The 23,803-nt window shown below is 31.8% G+C and overlaps 2 protein-coding genes across 4 annotated transcripts in view; one reads left to right on the forward strand and one right to left on the reverse strand.

Moving 5' to 3' along the window:
- The window catches only part of LOC113391499 (RNA-binding protein pno1), a 269,552-nt gene that overhangs the window by 181,237 nt on the left and 64,512 nt on the right, over window positions 1-23,803 (forward strand). The window lies entirely within an intron of this gene.
- On the reverse strand, window positions 872-21,989 carry LOC113391505 (uncharacterized protein). 3 transcript variants are annotated; one of them, XM_026627493.2, is made up of 13 exons: window positions 21,666-21,989; window positions 19,803-20,035; window positions 18,852-19,082; window positions 16,400-16,510; window positions 16,085-16,326; window positions 9,945-10,095; window positions 9,217-9,418; window positions 8,298-8,457; window positions 7,583-7,745; window positions 6,792-6,992; window positions 3,311-3,388; window positions 2,949-3,019; window positions 2,324-2,569 (listed from the first exon to the last, which is right to left on the reverse strand). In XM_026627493.2, the coding sequence occupies exons 1-12, from the start codon at window positions 21,925-21,927 to the stop codon at window positions 2,951-2,953; spliced, it is 2,103 nt and encodes a 700-aa protein (XP_026483278.1). In that variant the 5' UTR covers window positions 21,928-21,989; the 3' UTR covers window positions 2,324-2,569; window positions 2,949-2,950. The 3 variants fall into 3 exon arrangements, with proteins under 3 accessions (XP_026483277.1, XP_026483278.1, XP_026483279.1); XM_026627494.2 differs by lacking the exon at window positions 3,311-3,388; XM_026627492.2 differs by lacking the exons at window positions 2,949-3,019; window positions 3,311-3,388 and having other exon boundaries at window positions 872-2,569.

Genomic DNA, 23,803 nt, shown 5'->3' on the forward strand with positions numbered 1-23,803 from the left:
ACGTATGGTTCAATGTTGCATTATGCATATGGGGGTTAAAATTATCGCAAATAGTCACCCCTATCACCTCCTAACGGGAATACGTCGAATTACCAATAACCCTGTATATATATATATATAAATAAATATTGTTAAAAAAATCGGTAACTTCACCGAATTTTGTTTTATTGTACCGCTTCTACATTTTTGACATCGTTATTGAATATGCCATAACATATTATTAAATAAAAAATATCGATAACGAAAGCTGAATATCGAGAAATCTGTTTATCGATATGAAAAATATAAAAAACGGTAATTTGTATTTCATGAATGTTATTTAAATTTGAATCCAAATAAGCAGGAAGACTATATCATAATTATTCAACAAGTTGAATGTAAAGTTTATGGATACAATTAGTTTGTATTGATCTGTGACATTTTAAAACGTAAAAATAATTGATACATTATTTAGTTGATAAAAATATTATTTACACTAATATCAAGGCTTTTTTATTTCACGATTTCGTCTTTTATTCTAAATTTTAAGCACAAGTCTACGACGATATTATCAACGAGTTCAAAGATATTTAAATTTTTCTATTTCCGAGGTACCCTGATGGTGTCAGTTAGCGTTGGACGCGTCAAGATGTTATAACCATTTCTTAAAATTTTAGTTCATCGAGGTACATACTTTTTTCTATAATATTTTCTTTAAAAATATATTAAAATTAATTACTAAAGTTAATAATTTATTTAAAAAGAATATCGTAAATTGTCAGTAACTTTCAAAAAAGTATATTTTTATACTAAACATAATAAACTTATTAAGTGAGTAATTTTTTTTTTTAAGTCAAAAGTTTGCTATTATTTTATTAGTCTGTATTCAGTTACAGTTGGGTCATTTTTAATCTATACTATATTACCTAAACGACTATGACTAGCATGCTGCGAAACAGTTTTTAATTTCTTATAACCTATTAGTGACAACAGCACTTCAAACATGTTTTTTTTTTTCTTTTTTTATGTCTTTAGTTCTGCGGTTTCAGCCCATAATAAAACATATTATTTAAATCCAATTGAACAAATGACGGAACTGTCAAATCTTTAATACACTATTTTCTTTCTTTATAAATCCTATTAGTTATATCAAGCTTTTAAAATTATATTCGAACGTAAATTATAGTTATTTGATTTGTTTGATATCTCTTAAAAATATCAATACCAACCTTGTATGTCAATTTTTTATTTTTTTTATTTTTGAAGATACTTGTTATTTGTAAACTGCCTAACGATATTAGAAAAAAAAATCTATAGTACCGGTAATTAAATTTTCCTTTAAATATTTTATTAAAAATACTAATAAGAATTTTTAATCGAGTACTGTATTATAATGATCAGTAGAACTACAATCAATAACAGGTATGACAAATTACCACAAGATACGTTGAAAAAAAAAATACAAAACCTTTTATTTAAATCGAAATAGTTATATCTATGTGCCGAAATCTATTTTACAGTGAAACGCCGGTTATACCAGACCTAACCTTTTTGATAACGATTTATAGTAAAACATCATAATGCTTCTAATAAGCTATGTCTAAACCTAAAATCTCAATATTTAATATAGTAATTCTTACATTTGAAAAAATTGAGTTATTTTTTTAATTATATGATTAGTTTTGTTATAACTGTTTTAAACGTTCCATAAAAAAAAAATGTCTGAGAATTGTGTTGCCATTTTACAGTTTTAATGAAAATGAAAGTTTACATTAAAATTTATCTAATAAAATCATTTTATATGTAAATCAATTTTAGGCGCACCATTAGTTTTATAAGTAACAGCTTTTATCAGCGTCATCGAAAGTGTAGACATTTTTGTTAAAAGGGATCTATTTTATATATTTAAATTTAAAGTAATTTTAATTTTCAATAAAGACATTAATTTAAAAAAAAAACATTCTTCAACAAAGAGACAATTAATTTTCTATTAGAAAAACAAACTTAAAAGTATTGTTTTAAATGAGTTAATATGAAAATTTTCGTCAAATGAAATTTAGTCGAACTGGAAATATTACTGTAACACAAAATATTAGAACTGCGCTCGATAGATGTTGCGTACAAGTTCGAAATTCAAATACGAATTTGATAAAAAAAAATGTTATTTGTGACGTATTTTTCGTAATCTAGTTGTAATCGATTTATTATATAAGTTTTAAATTAAGACGTAATCGTTCTCATTACCGGATAGAGCCTAAAATTATTATCAATTTTAAATATAGAATTGAAAATATAATATTAAATTACATAATATTTTGTAATTACTTAGAATTAAACATATATATAAAAAAAAATATTTTAATAAATATAAAGTGATTTAACACTAAAAACGTTTACTTATATACTATTTAAATTAAATCAATCAGTCAACGACGTCCATCTTAAATGTATTGGGATTATAATTGATCGGTTTCATGGCTAACCGTATACCAGTTCCGGTTGAATATTTTGCATTTAGAATTTCCTCGTCACTACTGCTAGAATCTTCGAAGCGATCGGTCGTGCGTGGAGTTTGCTCTGAATCTGATGACTGTAAATTAATTTTGTCAGATAAACGATACATATAATGGAATCTTAATTATTTAAGATATATTATTATAAAATACTAATAATTATATGCGTAATATGAGATATAGTTTCAAAGCGACACAACATCAACATACAAATTAGCAGTAAATAGCAAAAAATAGCAGAAAATTTCAACTTTAAATGACATAAAATATTACTAAGTATAATAGAACAGCAACCAAAAAGTTAGTAGTTGAAGAAAAAAGTCAGAATTTACCAAAAACTGAAAACAACCAAGATCTGTCCTGCGTGAAAAAGTTGTGTTAATAATTATAAAAACAAATACATCCATTCCCGCTATTTCCATTAAATACTAAGAAGCCAAAATACAATAAACACACATTTATTTCTTGGGACGTCGCACGATGCTGGTGGGAAGTCTGGTCGGTCTCTCGTCACTGCTGTCCACACCCTACATACAAAATTGTATATACAGAAAGTACACGCACACAGAACATTGAACTCTCATTTCAAAATTGCTTAAAATCTTTTAAGTTCATTTAAAAGTGTTTTAAAAATTTATATGACTTATTTATTTAATATATATTTTTATTATGAATGAAAAAGTTACTTTTATTTATTTCGAATCAACGAGATAAGTTTTTTTTTTAAATCAATGAATACAATATCCTTAGACCCAGCCAAGTTCATAGACATATCCCTGAATTCCTCAACAAACCAACAACAAAGCAACAGATCTTACATCGAAGTCGCCGATGGTGAACTTGGCGGCCGCGTCTGGCAGCAGCTGAGCTGGCGGTGCGCTCTCCGGCGATATAACCTACCCCCATCACCGCGTTAGTCACAGAAACAAATATCTATTCCACAATGACGTTTTATCACTGGACACGTATTAATAAAATAACTTAGAGAAGCTATCAATTTGTCATAGCGCTACTTTGAGAAGATTTAACCTCGAACGTAACCTGTCCGCCCACATAAGTCTTGTAGTGTGAGGAGTATTCTACTGCTGGCCGCCCAGACTTCGTATGGTAGTCATACAAAGTTACCCCTGTTTTTTCCTTCCTTTAAAGACGAATTTTCCTTTCTTAGCGAATACTTACGTTACAAAATAAATAAGCCTATTTATTAGTTTTCTAGACTCAGTTTTCGTCGTGCGTTGGTAGTCAGGACAAACGACTTCCTAAGTAGTCTAACGTCTATTTATGTTTATTCAAATCGTTTGTATATTTAATTAGGTCTATCATTTCAGTCACACGAGAGATTGGATATGTTTACATTTGGTATAATTCTATGCGAAACATGCAGGCTCGAGGATTTCCCACAACATAAAATTCTAAAATACATTAAGCGCAAATTAAAGTTACTAGTGATCGGGTTTGAGCAAAATCTCAAAGTCTAACACTGGAGCCGATTGTGTTCTATAATCTATATAGTTTATTTGAGCTCACTAATCCAAATATGTACCAGACCGATTCGAAAAAAAATATTTTTCAGATCACTAAACCCAATTTGATGAAATTTGATACGATTTTCATTTGATACAAGTTTGAACTCCAAGCACATAGGTTACTTTATACTTAACACCCGACGACTAAGTAAAGCCGTGACAACTACTCGTAACATGCCACTACGACTGAGGCGGAGAATTTACGTTTAAGGCCGAAACCACGCGGGGCAACTAGTCTTAATATAAACGAGATCATCGTTAGAAATATATTTCTTAATATATTAATACTGATATAGGAGATACTCACTTTAATACGTAATAGATTTTTCGAGTGTATTCGACGTGTCTTGTGATAAAACCCCATTGATATTTGATAGGAATAAGTACAATATGTAAACAAAACAACAATATATTTAATTGTAAAGTTTGAAGGTTCTTAATGTATATTAATAAAACGTTCACTGTTTTTTTTTGAACGCGCATCATGCAGAAACCACAGTGCGTTTTTATTTCGGTGTTTGGCTAATTATTTTCATATAATATTATTCAACGTGTAACGTATACTTTATATTTATTTGACTATTAGATATTGAAACCGCCATGATCGATCAGCTTGGCTGAACTGTGCAGGAGATTATAGTGCTCCAGTGTGTGCGTAAAAACAAGCACATTATCTTTTCCGTCACACTTACAAACCGATAGGACGGCATTCTTTATGTGCTTTCGAAGCACAGGAATGTAAATATCGCTAATTTCTAAACTTAGAGCTCTACTAAAACTGTCCTAACAGAAACCTCAACAACTTTTGATTGATTTACCCACTTATAAACTAGTTTCTAAAGCAACGAGACATTTATTATAAAAATGTATTATATAAATTTTTATATACGTTATTATATAAATTTTCGCTTTTCTAATATAACCTTTAAAGTATTTTAAGTGCTAAATGATTATTTTATAACATATAAAACTAGGTACATTATTTTTGTATGTAAATATAAGTATTATTGAAGTCGGCTGATTATCGATTTTTACATTACATAATAACATTGACAATTAACAACGAGAGGAATTTCAATGTAAAAATTTCAACGTATTCGTATACGTGGTGACATTAAGGTGCCGCTTTTTTAAGATTTGATATTTTTGTTTTCAATTTTTACTTCGAACACGACGATGTTTAAAAGGTATGTTTGATTACATTGTTGTTTCTACAATTTGGCAAATATTGCAGTATGCGTTTTATATTATTGAAATTTTCAGCAGTTTGTTTTCTTATTAAAAAAATACGATGCACACGCTACGCTTAGCGTGTCGCGTAGCGATATCGCATTCGCTAAGTGCTCCGCCATTAAGTCTCAGTGTCAATGTCGAACAGATTGTTCGTTTAAAAATAAACTATTGTTTACATTATTTTTTAGTCGTCAATGTTAGATAACGTGACGTAATCGAATACTTTTTAATATTATAAATTTAAATTTGTTGTACTTGGAACGAAGTTCTTTTACCCTTTTTACAGTAGAGTGGACCGGTATAAATTGTCACGTAATGAAAAAGCGATTGCCCCCCCTGCCTGGGGGGGGGGGGGTGAAACGCTTTTTCAATACCTACCTAACCTTTCCCACTCTTTCTCCTCGTCTCTGACCCTTTCTAGTATATCGATTTTGTATATCATCAATTTAATTTATTTTCTGTCATTGATTTAATTCGCTGTTTAGTATTTTTTTTTATTAGTTGTGATTTAATTATGTTTGAGCCTTGTTAATTTATTTAGTTATGTCTGTTATTTAATGCATAATACCTTTATCGTACTTCGTTCCAATCGTGTGTCCCACGACACATGTATTTTTTTTATTAGACAATCTTTTATAAATTTTGTTTACATATTGTACGAGATTCATCGGAATAGTATATACTATGTGATACTATGTGATATTGTTAAGTATATAAAAGTTATTTTACACTTACTTATCGCATAAAATAACCTCGCAAGAAAAGCTAATATAATATTTTGATACTGTCTCACTTCTAAAAGAGCTTAATGATAATTTATAATAATATCTTGTCATATTTTTTAACTCATTTGTTTTTATTTAAAGTGTTTTGATTTATTTTATAATTCACTACGATCATAATTTATCACTAAGGAAAATATGAGAAAATATTTAATCATATCCGTTAGTTACAGTCAAATAAGTTATAAATTTATAAGATCAATGTCCATAAAAACCGATAATGACAAATAAACATGCGAATGACGTCACTTTAGCTGCAATTAATAATACCGATAAATTGAAATGAATAAAAACAACACAGTTAAAATCCGGCTCGAAGGACCATCTTTGCAAGGTCATTTTAAGCAAACGTTTCACAAACAAAATCACATAGTAATCAATGAAGTATCAGGAAATGGAAAAAATACAGATAATATTTACATGTTAGCGTTATAGCGACAGTAATTAGCTCAAACAAGTTGTCATTAAATACTATATTACATTTTAGCGGACACAGAATGAGTTAGAATGAATGAATAATATATAAATTATATTAAAAAATTCGTCGTCAACAATTTTTGCAATGTTTTGTTTTTTTGAATCTCATAAATAAAGCTTAAGTTAAACAATGATTCAAGATGGTTACGACTTCATGGTATATTCGTTTAAACATTGCTTTAAATTTGTCTTAAATATTTTATTGAAATTTGAATTTAAAATTACTTATTATATTGGTAATTACTAAATTCCTATGGACAAAATTATGGAACAATACTTACATCCTGATCGCTCATCATCTCTTTGGTGGAAACGGTGGTTTCGATCCTCCTGATAGAGCCCTGGTGGATGTCCACGTCCAGGGCGAGGCATTGGAATCTTCTCAGCAGAAGCACCACAGGTATAGGGAGGACACCTGCCAGAATCATGGCTACTGCGATGCCGAGAACCCATGATGGGTATGGAGTTTTTTCCACTCGACCCTGTTAACGATAGTTATATATCTTATTTAAATATATACAAAATGGAAGAGACTTTTACTTATAAAATATCTTCGATTTGTATAAATTAAAGTAACAGCTAGCTAACTCTGCCCGTTGCTGTGCTACGGTCGCCTCAACTTATAAGGAGGATTGTTTTTTTTTGAAATATTAGTAATGTCCAATTATAATATCTTACTAATATTCTTATTTACCCTTCCAATTACGCCCTAAGCTTGTGTTATGAGTGGGGACGACATAGGCCGAGGATTCTGAATCGAACTTGCCACTTTTTACATCGTATTCGACCCGTAAACCATAGCGTAATTACGCTTTTCTTAGAGAGGGTAATGAATTGGAAAAGTCTGCGGTTTACTCTTATATTACGTGAATCCAAATTATCGTTGATATAAATAATTACACAATTAAAAAAAAAAAAAATAGAGCTATTTTACTTATCGAAAGAATAATAATATTTGATACCTATATTTTTTAAATGATACGCTGTTATACGTCTTATGATTTGTGGTAAAAATACCACTGAACTTTCATTTTGATATACAGCGTATGAATTATTGGAATTAAAATCTGACCTCTGCTGCATTCCAAGCTCCATAAGTCGGCGGATTGAGCAGCATAAAGATAAGCGAAGATAGCAGGATGCAGGAAACGATGAAAGGTCCAACGTAGCGCCAGGTGATCTGCCAGTACAGTCCAGGACGATAGCCGGTCATTTCGTAGATATCATTAGAGAATCTGAAATGTATTACATTTTTAGATAAAGATTGATATCAATCCATCATTCATATTTTCCTTCGATCTATACAACGACAGAAGCTTTTATTGTTCCAAGGTTCCTTGCAGTGACTGTGAAAAATGTATCACTGGTTCACAGATACTTCAGACGTAAGAAGAACCCGCAAAACTTATCAGCATGTTTTCTGATGGATTTACTCCAGTTTAAAGAGATGGTGCTAAACGACAAAAGGATGTGAAACACTATTACGGGAAGTCTGCCTGCAATTATAGAGCTGGTGGATCGCTTTTCCGCCTACAAACAATCCCTTGCTCTGCACTTGCAATTGTAAGGTTGAAAATAATTTATAACTTATGAGTAGAGAAGCAAATCTGATCCAATTGAAAAAAGTTCTACAGACTCTCTGATAAAAGATTTCTCCCTTTCAGTCACCAGTTATTTGATATTTTAAAGAATAATCCACAACATTGTTCAACATATCACCCCCAAAAAACATATATAATCAAGGCCTTTAGTTTTTGAACTAAATGAGGATAGTGAAATGTTTATACTTTTCATGTCCGTAGATGTAGATGACGGCGATCATTTCGAGCAGAGCGATCACGACGAGGCCGATGGTACCAGCGAACGAGTCGAACATCTTCAGCCAGTACTCGCCCGCGCCAGTCGTGAAGATGAGGCCCACGAAGAAGCATATGGTACAGACGAAACCTGAGATGAAAATTATTATATGGATACAGTAGTAAGTATAATAAATTAGTTCATAAGTAACTATTCATATATATATTTGTTGTTACTTAGTCCTTATCTTTTTGATATAATTTTTCATTGTTCGCTTTAATTAAATCAATTATACAATTTACTAGATCTTCAATAGTATTGATACCTAACAATTGATTTTAAACATTCCGTCTTAAAACTTCCAATACGAATTTTCTTATACTACGTAGGGTACCATTGAAGATCAGCGTTGGGCTTTTGGTACCCAACTTGAAAGCTGAATGGTAGCTGTTTAGGGCACGATTACTTTTTTCCATTTTTTATACTTTTTATAATTGTGTCGTGTTCTAAATAAAAAATATTTCTTTCTTTATTTCTATATAAGCAATAATTACTGTATTTTGTTTTATTTTCAGTAGGACAAACAACAGTCGTCACCGTATCACAACAAAAAAAAATCCATTTCAAAATTATCTTAGCAACTGTTCTAGTATTTACAGGTAGTCTCACCATACATCGCCTTACACAATATGCATTAAAAATATAAATTATTAAACGACGATCCTTTATTCTTTTGATTCCATTATGTTTTTGGCTCTTGTGTTTTTGGTAAAGTTATTACATTGAGAAATATATCACTGCTGCCATTTCCAATAACGATCATATGATCAATGTTTTCATAGACCGTATGGTCTACAACGAAGTCATAATAAAAAAAAACCTAAATATTAACTTCAAAATTATTCTCACCAGTAATAACGGGCTTGCTGAATCTTTTGAAGAAATCAATGTCAAATATGGTGCAGAGCATGCCCTCCATAATACCGATCTGACTGCCGAGACCCAGGGAGAGCAACATAAGGAAGAAGATGATGGACCAGAAAGGAGCTGGAGTCAATTTTAGAATAGCTTGCGTGAATACGATAAAGGCAAGACCTGTGCCTTCTGCTGCCTGAAAAATATAAAAATAATTTGGTCAGTGGACATTGTGACATTAATAAAATACTCAGTTATGTTCAAATACAATTAGAAAATGGGAAGAGTAACAGCAAATTAATGTTCCACCGCTTCCACTCTTCTCGAGGAGATGGTTGGAGCTAAAATTTTTATTTTATTTTGTAGAGACAAACCGACAGGAGGCTCACTTGATGGAAAGTGACTACCACCGCACATGGACATCTGCAACACCAGAGGGCTAGCAGATGCGTTGCCGGCCTTTAAGAAAGGTATTACTCCACCAAGCTTCTCCAATCACCGAACTTCATGCGACAAACCTACGATTCCTCCAAATATTTTTCTTCACCGCCGAGTGGTAGAATTATTAAATAAAAAACATTAATCAAGTGCTTTTGGTATGAACCCGTAATGTTTGGTTAAGGTTCACGTGTTCCAATTACCGAACCATAAGCTACGTCTTGACAAATATCGACGAAATACGTTCACCGAATCATAAGACCATTTAAGAGATTGCAAGTTACCTCATCCAGTTGCTTGCTCATGGCACATCCGGTAAGGTTCAGTGCGGAAGTGACGTTGTTAGGGAGATTCGGATACTGCTCCTCATAGTATTCTTGCGTCGAATTCAACATAAAACCACCGATATGGTGCATAGCCAGTACCTTTATTTCCCTGAAAAATAATTTATCATTTAAGAGTACGTATATTTTTGTATAAGTTTGACTGATCATCACCGTGTGACTAAGATCTGCGTAAAACATTTATATTGAAGGGCAAAGATACTTATAATCTTATTTTTTGAGCTACGGCCATCGTTGCAAACGCAGAACAACTCACGAAAGTTTAATTATAATCGATGACGTCATCCTGATCGATTTCGGCCAAAGCGTTTTAATTAGTCCGACCTGGGGTTTGATCTCAGGACTTGTGGCCTTATATATTTATAAGACCAACGTGGTGGTCAATAAAAATTATAATTTAAGTTCTCAAGGTCAAGTTTATTTTAATCATTATTACTTTAATAAGTGACAATGTTACAATATAAACATACACCAATAATCACAATGTTTATGAGCAATCAGCATCAATAATTAGGGTTCAATCGTCATGAATGTGTTTACTCCGGCCAATTAACCCGCCGGCTACTTGACCGAATGTTCAGGGGCATCGTTGCATGAAATATTATATTCTATATTTAGAACGATATCGGGTTTCCATATATATGTCACAAGGAATTCATTGTCTTTACTCGTAAATTGATATTTATTATTAATATCAGCGACCAATCCTCGTCACGAAAGCGAATATTTTATGAGCGCCATTTTGTTTTGACATTAGTTTAATGAAACTGATAATGTTGATTCAATTGCAGTAGAATAAAAAAATATTAATAAAATACATGATATTTAAATTTGGATGCTATGTTTAAATAACATTTAATATACTAAAGTATTTTAGTAAAAAGGTCTCGCCCCCAACGCTAGATATTTCCCAAAAGTAAAAGCTTGTAATAAAGGTTTTATTTATATCTACTAATAAATGAGAAGTTTTTTAAATTATAACAGAAGATGCAGGGCGGCTCGAAAAGGTTTTAGGTCTATCGCGAAAATGAAACGTAATAAGCGACAAAAGTCGAACGTAGACCGAAAGGGATTTACAAAATATTTATCTCAATAACCTATTCGATAAGGTTTCTGTACCGAAATAATATTTTATCACTTTATTCCTTATTAAATTTGTACTTCATTAAAATCTACGTAATAAAATCAATCAACCAGTAGCGGCAACAAAATTTGTCAATAATTTCAAACTATATCTACGAATAATTGCCGTTTGTATTGAAACCCCTTGGAGTTATAGTGCAAAAATGTTTCTTATGGAAAAAACATCCCGTCTCATTGTCTCCTCTGAAGACAGAGCTGATTAATTATTTGCAATTCAACGAGGAAATACTGCTCTCATACAGACAGATATTTATAAATTTTTATTTGTATATATTTATTTTAGATATATTTCCGCTATGTCATTTCATATAAGTGTTTAATAATAATTAGTAAACTTTAGTACCAGAAAAACTATGACACATTCCATGAAAATACTTGGAAATACAATAAAGGAAAAACTTGTTGGAAATAAAATATTCTAAATTGTATTTGCTAAATGGAATTTTAGTGTTCTAATATAGCACAAAATATTCACTATTTGACACAATCCAGGTTCAACCATATTTATCAAATCAGTCTAACCATATTTGTGCCTTACTTGTTGGTCTATGGGCTAGTTTGGTTCAAACCATGGTCAAGCTCATCATTCGATTGGACGGCAATCAGACGCGACCAAAGAGTGTTCAGGCGCAGGACCAATGGCTTTGTGTGTTTCTATTAATAATTATTTGACATAAAAAAATAACTCTTGTTAGGCCAACCCGGGATTTGATCTTAAAATAATCGTTAAGAAATGTGTGTTCTATATATGAGAGATATATTACAAAATGTGAGACTATTTAATTGATGGCACACCTTGAGAACGAAGGTCCCAGCCATTTCAAATAAAAATATCACACAAGTATTGAAAAAGATTGAAAACCGTCGAAGAGAACGATTTCTTTCTCCAGTTCTTTTCAATTTCGAGTTATTTTTCGAAAAGTACAATTATTCCGAAAGAAAAAAACTTGAAACTCACCGCAGAAAAAGTGTAAATGTTGGAATTTAATATTCGATATTGACTATAATCACCATAGAGAGTATACGACACACGCATCAAAATGGCGTATCACCGAAAGTTACTTGTCAACATTTTACGAGTAAGATACGAAGATAATTCATGCAGAATCTCAGTAGGCACTGGTTGTAGATTTTTTATCATTAATAAGCAAGCAACGTATGTAGAAGACATTGAATAAAGATTTTCATTTTGATTTAATCAAAGGCCTCTAAATATGCAGCTTTATAAGGAAGTCACAGTCTACGAAGCCATAAATAAATTATTTCAAAACTAGGTCACAAGAACCGTTTCAGTGTTAGTATAAAATTCATGTTCCAAATTTCATTTAATATACATAGCAGTTCAAACTGCATGTTCTCAGAATCGGAAACTTGTACCAGAATAAATAATAATCATTTACGATTTCTTTTAAATAACAATTATTGTTACCATTATTGATCAAACTTGACGGAATCATTTAGTAATATTATACGCTTTGATTAAAAAACTGTTGCCCACTATTTGTTTTAAGTACACGCACACTAGTAAAGTGTTATGACGTTTGGCGAGTGTCAAGCGTAGCTATCACGCACATCAAAATAATAAATTTGGCAAGCTTGTTTTAGTTCTATTTCAGTGTGACACTCTCTATAGATATCTATATAATCTAAGATTCTTCAGATAAATAGGCTACAGATAAATAAGGATAAAACAGTTTAGTGACGTATTATAATGCGTTTGTTAAACTTTTCTTTTTTTATAAGTTTTTAAATTAACATGGTTATTTTTATTACTACAAGTATTTAAAACGGCATATTTACCATGTTTTTTATTTTTATTATTTTCTATTTTTGTTTTACTTAAGTGATGTCAATAAATAAAATTTTGAATTAGGAGTTCAAAAAGAATTGTTCCAAAGATGGAAATTCATATGCGTTGTGATTATGGTCGAATTTCGACGATGGAACGAATACTAATTTGAATAATTATACTTACTTATTAACAGTATGTCAAAAAAAAATCTACTGGTTTGGAGAAAAAAGACTCAAAACCTTAGAAAACCCGATAGAAACTTGACTTTTTTTTACTAACTCTACTAACCAATTCTACTGACTTATAACGGTAATCATACGTTAGCGATTCTATTTCGAACCAACTTCGATCTTCGATCGAACCGCAATTAGATCGTTTGTGTACAATAGGAAATCAGCTAAACAACAATGATTACGTTTCGATTTAATTGCGATAAAGTGACATTTCTTTGTAGAATTGGCGCCCTACTTTATGAACAATGGACGAATTGTATATGAAAACTAAACATTTTCTAGAATTTCTGGAACAGATCTCTTTGGAGACATGTTATTCTATTGCATTTTAATTCCTAAGCTTTATTGTCCACGCACACAATACATCATCGAACCACGGGACATACAGTAATTTAAAAGCATTCAGGGGCGCCCTTATCTTGACTTTTTGCATAATAAATAACAATGAATGAATAAAGGCAGTAAATAATACAGACCAACGTATATGCATTATTATGTAAGTGTTGTCTGTTCTTCTGTACAAATATGAGTCTGTCAACTACTCTCCTCCTTTTGAGAAAAATGTTAGTACTTTTTAAAAATATATATTTCACGTGCAAATTTCCTCGAACGCTGGGCGCGTGATGAATTATTAAAAAAAAATAGGTTAAGACATTAACTCATAGATTTCTGACGACCTACGTGGTCGAGTATGGAATGTGGTCGTATGTACACCGGTTTTCATGGGTACACCACTCCGAGATCCGGTTCCGGGAATGTAGAAAAAGTTCATTACTTTTCTATGTTGTCTTGGGTCTGGGTGTTTATGGTACCGTCGTTACTTCTGATTTCCATAACACAAGTGCTTTAGCTACTTACATTGGAATCAGAGTAATGTATGTGATGTTGTCCAATATTTATTTATTTATTTCTCATAGCATAGATGTTTAACGAGCAGGTCCACCTGATGGAATGTGACTACCAGTGGACATCTGCATCACCGGAAGGTTTGCAGGTGCGTTGTATGTCTGTACTTTAAGAAATGAGTAGTCTCTTAAAGGTTCCTAAATTATATCATGATAGATGAATAGTTTATATTTCTTACAACGCCAATGGTTATGGACGGTGGTGATCATTTACCATCATATAGGTTGGTCACTTGCCAGTCAGAATGATATGTGAGTAAATGGTACCCAAAACACCTGCCTGGAATTATCCAGGCAGGTGCTTTGGTATTAACCTTCACGAATGATATGTTAAGAAAAATCATAATTGCATTTTGCATTAATAGTAAATAATATAGTCTCTGATTCTGACGGATACTGGTCGGTTTCATCGTCTATATTTAAGACCTGCTCGTCAACGTTGTCAAAGGCCTGTCTGTTTATATCTAGGTTATTTAAAATGCCATTTACTTGTGCCAATTAAGGCCAATGTCACGTGGGGTGAATACTACGATTGCGTAGATTATTCCCGAGAATGTAATTTGATTATAACAAATGAATTTTCTTTACCGAAGGATATCAGTGTAATTTGATTTATTACAGTGTTCGCCTGTACGAATTAATATCGTATTTCAGTCGAGTTCGTGGTTGTTAGTACACCTTGGAAATGAATCGATCACTTCATGGTGATTTCTTTGTGATTTTGAATATACGTATGTAAAATCACAAAAAAAAACCAGCTGAGTTTCTTTCACTGGTTCTTATCAGGTCAGGGTATTGTTTGATTTGACAATCAATAAGGAAGTATAATGCTCTTAGCTATATAAATATTACAAATTAGATTGTAACCCTGTCTCTGTCTATCTCTCTGTTGCTCTTTCACGGCCGTGCCACTGACGGACATAAGCTTCTCATAAGCACCTGACGGAAAAGATCTAAAATGCGAGCGAAGTCGCGTCCGATAACTAGTTTTGAATAAAATAATTTGATATTATTTCATTTGTTAAGTCTTAACTTTGTAGAGTAAAATTCAAGAATGCCATTTCTATTCTGTGCAACATACGTCACGTTTTATTTCAACTTTAAACTTGTAGTCTACTTATTTTTTCAAAGTTACATTTTGTTTTGATCGGTAGCGATATCCGAGCGTTGAATCAACATGGAGCTCTAACGGTCAAAGTCCTTCGTAACAACAACTTTACGAGCAGTAAAGTAAATGGAATTGCTTCATTAAGCTTGGCGTCCATTTAGCTTACTTAGCGAACATTGTGCGCGACAATCTTATATTTATATAAGTGTGGTAAAAATATTTTCTAATTAAAAAAAAACGTGTTTCATAGATTTATATAAAGGAAACAAAATGACTAGAGTTTAGGGTAGTCTTTTAAAAAAAAATACAATGCAATATTCTGAAATTTACTAATAATTTTATTTTGCCGTTTAATATACTGCTAAATTAGTATCCGAGGGAAGTATGACCTTAACCTGCGACTATATGCCAAGGTCCGATATATTACGTCATTACCTTATTTTAAAACTCATCAAGTCAACACTTCAAAAGCTAGTGACTAAGGTTAAATCTTGGCTAACTGGCCATTTAGCTCGTATATTAATCAGCTCTCACAGTGTAGGCATCGATAAAGGCTTTAATTTAAATGCTTATTTTGAGTTTGAAATAAGAACATGTCTTTGCTAATATTCTAATAACATAGACGAATAGCATACTTCTTTTATTGTTAAATATGTATCCCACAGAAATGTTGCCCGTGTTTTTGGTGTCCTTAATTTGTAAAATTTTTGTTTCTAGTCATTTAATAAGTCTCAAACTTTGTTAATTTATTTCATTGTGTCTCTTATTACGTTCCAATTAAAACACAACTCTTTTCATATTTTTTATCGATATTCATAAGCAAAATAAATGTCTGTCCGCAAAGAAATAGATTTCGAACGAACATTCGGAATTGCATACGTTTTTAGATAATCACTTACTTGGTAATGCACTTTTCGACCATCGTGTAAGCTTTGAAGCCGAGGATGCTGAAGATGACAACAGAAGCGTAGATTGCGGTCAGAGCGTTACATACGGACACAAGCAACACATCCCTAACGCAATTGTTGTTAGGGGTGTTGTAGGAACCGAAGGCGATGAGAGATCCAAAAGCTAGACCAAATGAATAAAAGACTTGAGTAGCCGCATCAAGCCATACAGTTGGGTCTAGCAATTTATGGAGCTGTGAAAAAAAATATACATGTTAGAAGATTTATTAAGCAGGATAAAATGGGAAGGTCAGTAGATTAAAATACCTTCGGCTTATACATGTGAATGATACCATCAGCTGACCCTGGTAGCGTTATGCCGCGGACGAAGAAAATAGTCAATACGACGTATGGAAACAAAGACGTAAAGTATACGACCTGAAAGAAACAATTGAATTCAGTAATTGAAGTTACTTATAATAATGTTATGATTCCTTGGTGCTTTGTGCATGTCCATCTCGGTAGGTTACCCACTCATCAGATATTCTACCGCCAAGCAGCAGTACTTAATTTTTGTGTTCTGGTTCGAAGGGTGAGTGATAGGCAAGAGATCTGAGATATAAAGTTGGCGGCGCATGGGCAATGTAAGGAATTGTTAATATTTCTTACAGCGCTATTGTCTATGGGCGATGGTGACTACTTATCTTCAGGTGGCCCACTTGTCCGTCCACCATTATCATAAAAAAAAATTATAATAAAAAAATATGTATTTCATGTCACGGTAGGTCTTTGGTGGTAGTGTATGACCGCTAAGCAGCATCACTTAACATTTTTGTGTTCCGTTTCGAACGGATAATGAGCCATTGTTTATAAAGGCTTGAGAGACTTCTCAGTTCTCAGAGTTGCGTGGACAGCGCCAATCCTATGGGCCTTAATGACCACTTACTCCTAAGATGACCCATTTGCCAGTCTGCCATTAGCAAATCCTACATACCCTACAAGCCTATTCCAATCAAAGGATAAACTTTGTCGTTTTGACGCGATGTTGTTGGTCAAAATCTTTGATAAACTATAGTATTCATTATTGGCTTGAAAAATTGCGTTTTGAATGTTGATCAGAACTTTGAAACTAATATTAAATTAAACTAAGACGAGTGGAATAGTAATATATCATAACTAGATACATACAAATTATTCAAGAACCTTTTGTGAATGTGAAGTCGTATGGAATATGTTAATCTAAGGTTTGTTTAACTACTCCTTCAATTCGAATGGGCAGTAGCGGCTTATACAAATATTGAATAAGACTTCGATTGAACTTAACCGCAAGTGCCTTGCCAACCAATTATCGATTCAATTTGTTTCTTAATAACAATCAAAATCAAAATATACTGTATTCAAGTAGGCTCTTACAAGCATTTTTGATTAAAATCAAGCTACCTCCGGAAAACATTCCGGAGTAGTGGAATCAACAGATTCCACCGAAAAAAATCGGCAAGAAATTCAGTAGCTATTCAGTACTATTACACATATACAGGAAACATATTACATGTAATAATCATATACAATTATATTTATGTATCTTGTATGACCTTTGACGAATATTAATACCAAGCTTTTCTATCTTCTATGTATACTTATATAAATATGTACAGTACATTTCTTATTTTTTTTTTTTTAATTATATTTTGGTACAGGCAAATGTAAAATATTCTGCGGCCTTTCATTATACAATCTAATACCCTGTCCTAAAAGCATGTACTAGTAATTGTTATCTAACAAATGTCAAGTAAAAAATTTGGTGTAATCTAATTTCTTTTCCAAATATTATCTCTACGGGCGTATTGTCTGTGCTTTGGTTTATCTTTTCATAATTTAGATTAACGTTACTTTAATGTACCTACTTTTTATTGACAGGCAGATTCACAATCTAAATTTCAGTAAGTTGTTAAATTATAAGTATTCATCTGATTTGATGGCAAGAGTTTCGAGAAGTTATTATTTCTGAAATGATTTAATAAAATATCTTATATAATATTGAACAAATCAAAGTATCTTGAATTTGTAATTGGAGTTCCTCTTCTTATAACTTAAACTCGCCGTCGTAATATACGCCTTTAAATATTTACTTAAAAATTTTAAAATAACTGACTAACATACGAGTACAACGCACAGCCTAAGCCGGTACTACACGTAGAGAACTAATAGAGGTTTTTTTTTATATTCTTGTCTTGAGGGAGTTAAGTAGGGGATGAAAGTTTATATGGAAAATCGTCATTGCTCATTTTTGAAATATGGAAATCGGTATTTTGTCTTATGTTAATAGGTTGAAGATATATATTATTTTTTTGAATTCATCACCTAAAGGGGTGAAACTTAGAATGAAAGTTTGTTTGGAAAGTCGGTCGTTAGGCTTCTATTTATGAGTAGATAGTTTTTCTCAAAATAAATATTCTTCATTTTGGCTTAGCTTTATAGTATTGTTTAATGACAGTTTACATAAATCAATAACAGGTTGACTCTAAAAACTGGACAACAAATGAGGAATCTTATGGAATCTTATAGCTGATACATTAAATACATTTTTTGTCATCATAAAAAGGCTAAAATCAGGGTATGGGCAAGCAGGTTACCAAAAAACAATTCAAGGTAAAATTTGGTAGGTTTCTGAATAATGTTTCCGATGGAAAATACACTTAGCTTTAATAATTTGAGTTGTTATTATTATTCTCATAAAAAATATATTAATTTTATATTATTAATTAAAAAACAATCTTACCTTACCACTACTCTGGATACCCTTCATAACAATGAAGAAGACGATAATCCAAGCCAGAAGCAGATAAAGGACAATCCACCAACGAGGAGCGCCAGGTTCTTCAATACTCGGAGACGCGTCCAAGGCCTCCCTGTACCAATAGTAGACAGTGGCTGAGGCCTTAGTACACTCGGCTTCAGCTGTTCCATTGTCTTGAGGACAGTGTGCCCAAGGAAGCTGGTCTGCGCTAAGCTGAAGATAGAAATTTCACGACACCAGGTGATAAGCAAAATAAATTTATAATGGTGACATACTTAACTGTTTATTAGAAAATATTATTAAGGGCATATATTACAGGCAAATAAATATCACCAATGAATTGTATTATTATTTGTACGGGAGTTCTTTTTCGTAGTAGAACTTCTGTAAAATATAATTATAGAAACTGATAAATTAAACCGAAGTATTTTGTAATCAATTTCGTAACCACATTAAGTGAAGAAAAAATGTCCATAAGATTTATTCATTTCGTTCCGTTTCAATTTATTAAAGCTGAGATGTAAGTTAAATCGTTTAAAATAAATTATAAAGGTTTTAGCTAAAAGGCGAATAAAGTAATATTATTTATGATATATTTAATTATGTAAATGAAGTCATATGAAATAACGGACGAGACTGTAACGGTGAAAGAACTCTTACGAGGGATTATGGAAACGTTATCAATCCAAGAACACGTCACTAATATTAATAGGAATGTGCATCTCGATAATTGAAAAATTTAAAATCAGTTTATACTTTATTACAAGTAAATAATTACAGTAAAATATTTAATTGATGATTTATTCTAACTTAAAATTACCTATCTGAAATATCTATCTATATACATATGGCTTAATATGACTAAGATTTAATTTATGTTAAAGAATATTTAGTTCAAGATGACGATTGATTAATTTATAAATGATAACTTACCCGAATACTGTTGAAGAGATAGAAGAAGACCCAGGTGATGATGACGTTGTAGTACAAAGCAACGAACAGCGTGACAACGCAGCTGGCTATCCCGATCCCGCCCAACCAGGGGTGTATGGTGTTCCAGACTCCAAGGGAGCCGAGGCGCATTTTTTGACCAATCGCCATTTCAATAAGGAACAGGGGGATGCCTTCCAGTATTAACATGATGAAGAAGGGGATGAGAAATGCTCCTAAAAAAATATTAATTCATTAAAGTAATTGAAACGTCACTTTGCTTTGTGATATACGTGAGATTAGACAAAGTTACGTGAATATTTTGGGAAGTCATTTCTGACATATTAGTTTGGTCGGATGATATTTTGATTTCGATGGCATATAAGCATTGGCCTGGCATATCGCAATACATCGCGATTCATATTTAAATTGGATAATATTTAGCTTGAATGTATTTCGAAGGTTTTGATATTTACATCTTCGTTTTGCAAGGATTTGAAGATTAACCACGGGACTTCTCCCGTGGTTAATCATTGTCTATTGACAGCAATAGACAACGCAGCATGGCAGATGCAGTCGTTAATGTTTCTCATTCAATTACTTCTATCAATAAGCACTGTCATAAGCACTAAACCGAATTATATTGAATTTTAACGTCAAATTTATTAATTTGTAAGTTAACAGTTTTCCATAACAAAACAAATGAAAAAATAACCATTTGAATTGTTTCGTAAACGTCCTGTATTTACGTATTAACTATAAATCGATTTGAGTGCTATTCGAACTGATAGACTTGCTGTGTATTGCTATTTAAGCAAATATTATATAATATTAGATATAATAGTTATAAAAATAAAGATAATATAATATCCAGCTACAATAACTTGTTTACACGTAGAATAAAAAAACAAAGCCTTAATAAAAATACCCTAATGTATTTCTAAAAAACTAAATGTTTTTCCAGTTTTATATTTCGAACAAAGTGGATTTGCTTTTGTTTTATTAAGCCACGTCACGCACTACAGATAAAAAACCGATCTTGAAAAATTAGTTTGTTCAAACACCGTAAAATCGAAAATTTTATAGTCTATGTTTTTAAATATAATTTTTCTTTGCTGTCTTAATACTTAGAAATATTTTGATAATATTATAATTAAAATATATATATGTAGGTTTTGTATAATATGTTTACTTAGATTTTATTTTCTGAAATATGTACGTATAGAACGATAAATAAATATCGAATTAAATAACGTTCGAAGTTTAAATAAAATCATTTAAAGAAATCAGAATAAAAGTTAAAAATAAAAATAATTTCAGGCTTAACATTCCAAGACCAATATTTCTAAAGTACGAAGCCATATAATGTACGAATGCACACATGACTATTCTTACTAATTAAAGCCTTAAATGTTGAAATATAAATTAAAAAAACTGTCATTAGTTGAGTAAATTGCTTTATAAACGATTTAAGTTTTAATGAACATTTAACGGTCCCTAGGTAATCTAAAAAGGCAAACACGAAAGGTCGTAGCACGATCTACAGACTACGGCGTAGACGTAGCTCCGTAGCATCAAAATCAATAGCGCGCTACCTCGCGCTGGTACTGTTTAATTTTAGACTGCAATTTTTATGTATTCAATTCATACTGAATATTGTTCTCTTCCAACAATATATATTTTTTTAATGATGAGACATTATATTATATTTTATAAATCCTTTTCTGAATTAATATTGATATTATTCAATAAAATAATTAATATTCTATAAAATCCGTATAATATAATAAAATAAATTCAATAAAATATATAATTGTATATAACATATTATTATAATTTTAATAATTTAAGTTATTAATTACTCACCTCCGCCATTTTGTTGACACAGATACGGAAACCGCCAAATGTTGCCCAACCCTACTGAATAACCAATAATGGATAAAAAGAACTGAAGTTTCCCGGACCAGGCAGCCCTATCTTCCTCTGGAGCATCTCTTTGTAAGGAGTTCCTCGATCCTTGAAGTACTATTGTGACTCCATGAGGCCTTTCAGAGCCATCTGCCCTCGTGTTTAATGGAGCCAATTCATGACCATTTCTTGGCCCAATTGGTTCCGCCTTTGCCGCCATTTCAATTTAAAAATGGAATCGACTGTGACAGTGACAGATATATTTTTTTTTTACTATCCCGAATAAAGCTTTTTCACGACTCTATGAATTCGTTTACGATTTCTAAACTTAAGAGTGTAATAAATTAATCTTAATAATATTTATTTATTGTCAATATATTATTAAAATAATTGTACATAAATCAAATCGTTTTCAATTTGACAAGGTTCTTCGAGTGATAATCGTTACCTATGAATATGTTCATAATATATTATCTAATATTAAGTTTGGTGGATTTCGTAATCGTAGGTGAAGTATCGTATCGCGTCTTTTTTGACGAATTCGACGACTTTAAAGTACGTCGTCGTCCTTTGTAGAAGTTTCTGTCTTAACTTCAGAGAATCCCGAAATACATAAGATGCCTCTCTGTGCATATGAGTTACTTTTTATTGAACTAAATGACTAAACGAACATGGCTGCACACTAAACTTATTAGTGTGACTAGTTCGTTTCGACGTCCATTTTGAATTATTTAAGATGATTGAGATGTCAAACGGCGTACTGAAACAAAAAAAAAACATTGATAGTTACGATAAAGTAATATGTTATAGGCAAGGGTGTTATTGATGTGTCATTTCGGATCTGACTATGGATACGGATTTGTCAATAATATTTTACCGGATTCAGATATGGTAACAGAAAATTATTTCGGATTATCCGGATAGTTTTAATGACGAATATTAGATTATTAAGAATTTGTTTGTTTTTGTTTAAAAAGAGAAAATTATAAGGTAACCAGTTTGACTTCATTTATAAGGTTTTATTGGCGTAGTTATAATCACAGAAAAACAAATAGACTTAAAAAAATACGATAGCTACCTTTAAGTTTAACAATATCAAAATATATATATTTATATAATAAACAATTTTATTTTATATAGGATTCGGTTATGGTTTCGGATAGATTATTATTTCGGATGTCCAATAGTTTCGGTTACGGAGCTCCTTAACATCCTTGATTATGAGTATTTGAAACTTAAATATTTATTATTTAAATGTAGTTTTATCTTATTGTTTCTGAACGTTAATGTTGTGACTGCCTTAAAAATCAAAGCAAATTAATGACAGTTTATGAAAGGAGTGGAGGTAAAGGTGAGCAATACGTGACTCCCCGAAGAAACGGAGTTGGTTACGCGGGTTTAGTGAGTATTCCGCAGTCGGCGCCGAAGAATCCCGCATACATGCATGTGGGCGAAACGCATAAAGGTAGTTTACAATCGAAATAAAAATGCACATAATGATAATTTAGTTAAAATAAATAATAAATTTTGGACAACATCACATACATTACTCTGATCCCAATGTAAGTACCGAAAGCACTTGTGTTATGGAAAATCAGAAGTAACGACGGTACCAAATACACCAGACGTAAGACAACAAAGAAATCTAAGGAACTTTTTCTACATCGATCCGGCCGCGAATCGAACCCGGGACCTCGGAGTGGCGTACTCATGAAACCGATGTACACACTACTTGACCACGGAGGTCGTCAATAATAATAAATTCAGTGTAGTTGTTACTGCATATGTTACGTAAAAATCATAATTTCTGAGGTTGATTTTTCAGGTCAGAATCGTAATCGCGATACAACGGGCTAACTGGTATTCTTGCCATCATTCCACGCGATCAAGATTTGAGCAGTGGGTATTTTTAATTTGTGTATACCTTTAGATTTGCCAATGTAAATAATTATTATGATTATATACTATTCATTACTAGCTTAGCTCTACGATTTTACCCATATTAAATTTGTTTTATGTATAGATCAAATATATACGTAAGATTTAGGTTTTTATTAATTTTGATGAATAATATGAATAATTAAGATAAAATGTAC

The sequence above is a fragment of the Vanessa tameamea genome, chromosome 25 (genome assembly GCF_037043105.1).
Source record: "Vanessa tameamea isolate UH-Manoa-2023 chromosome 25, ilVanTame1 primary haplotype, whole genome shotgun sequence".
In the NCBI taxonomy this organism is placed as follows: domain Eukaryota; kingdom Metazoa; phylum Arthropoda; class Insecta; order Lepidoptera; family Nymphalidae; genus Vanessa; species Vanessa tameamea.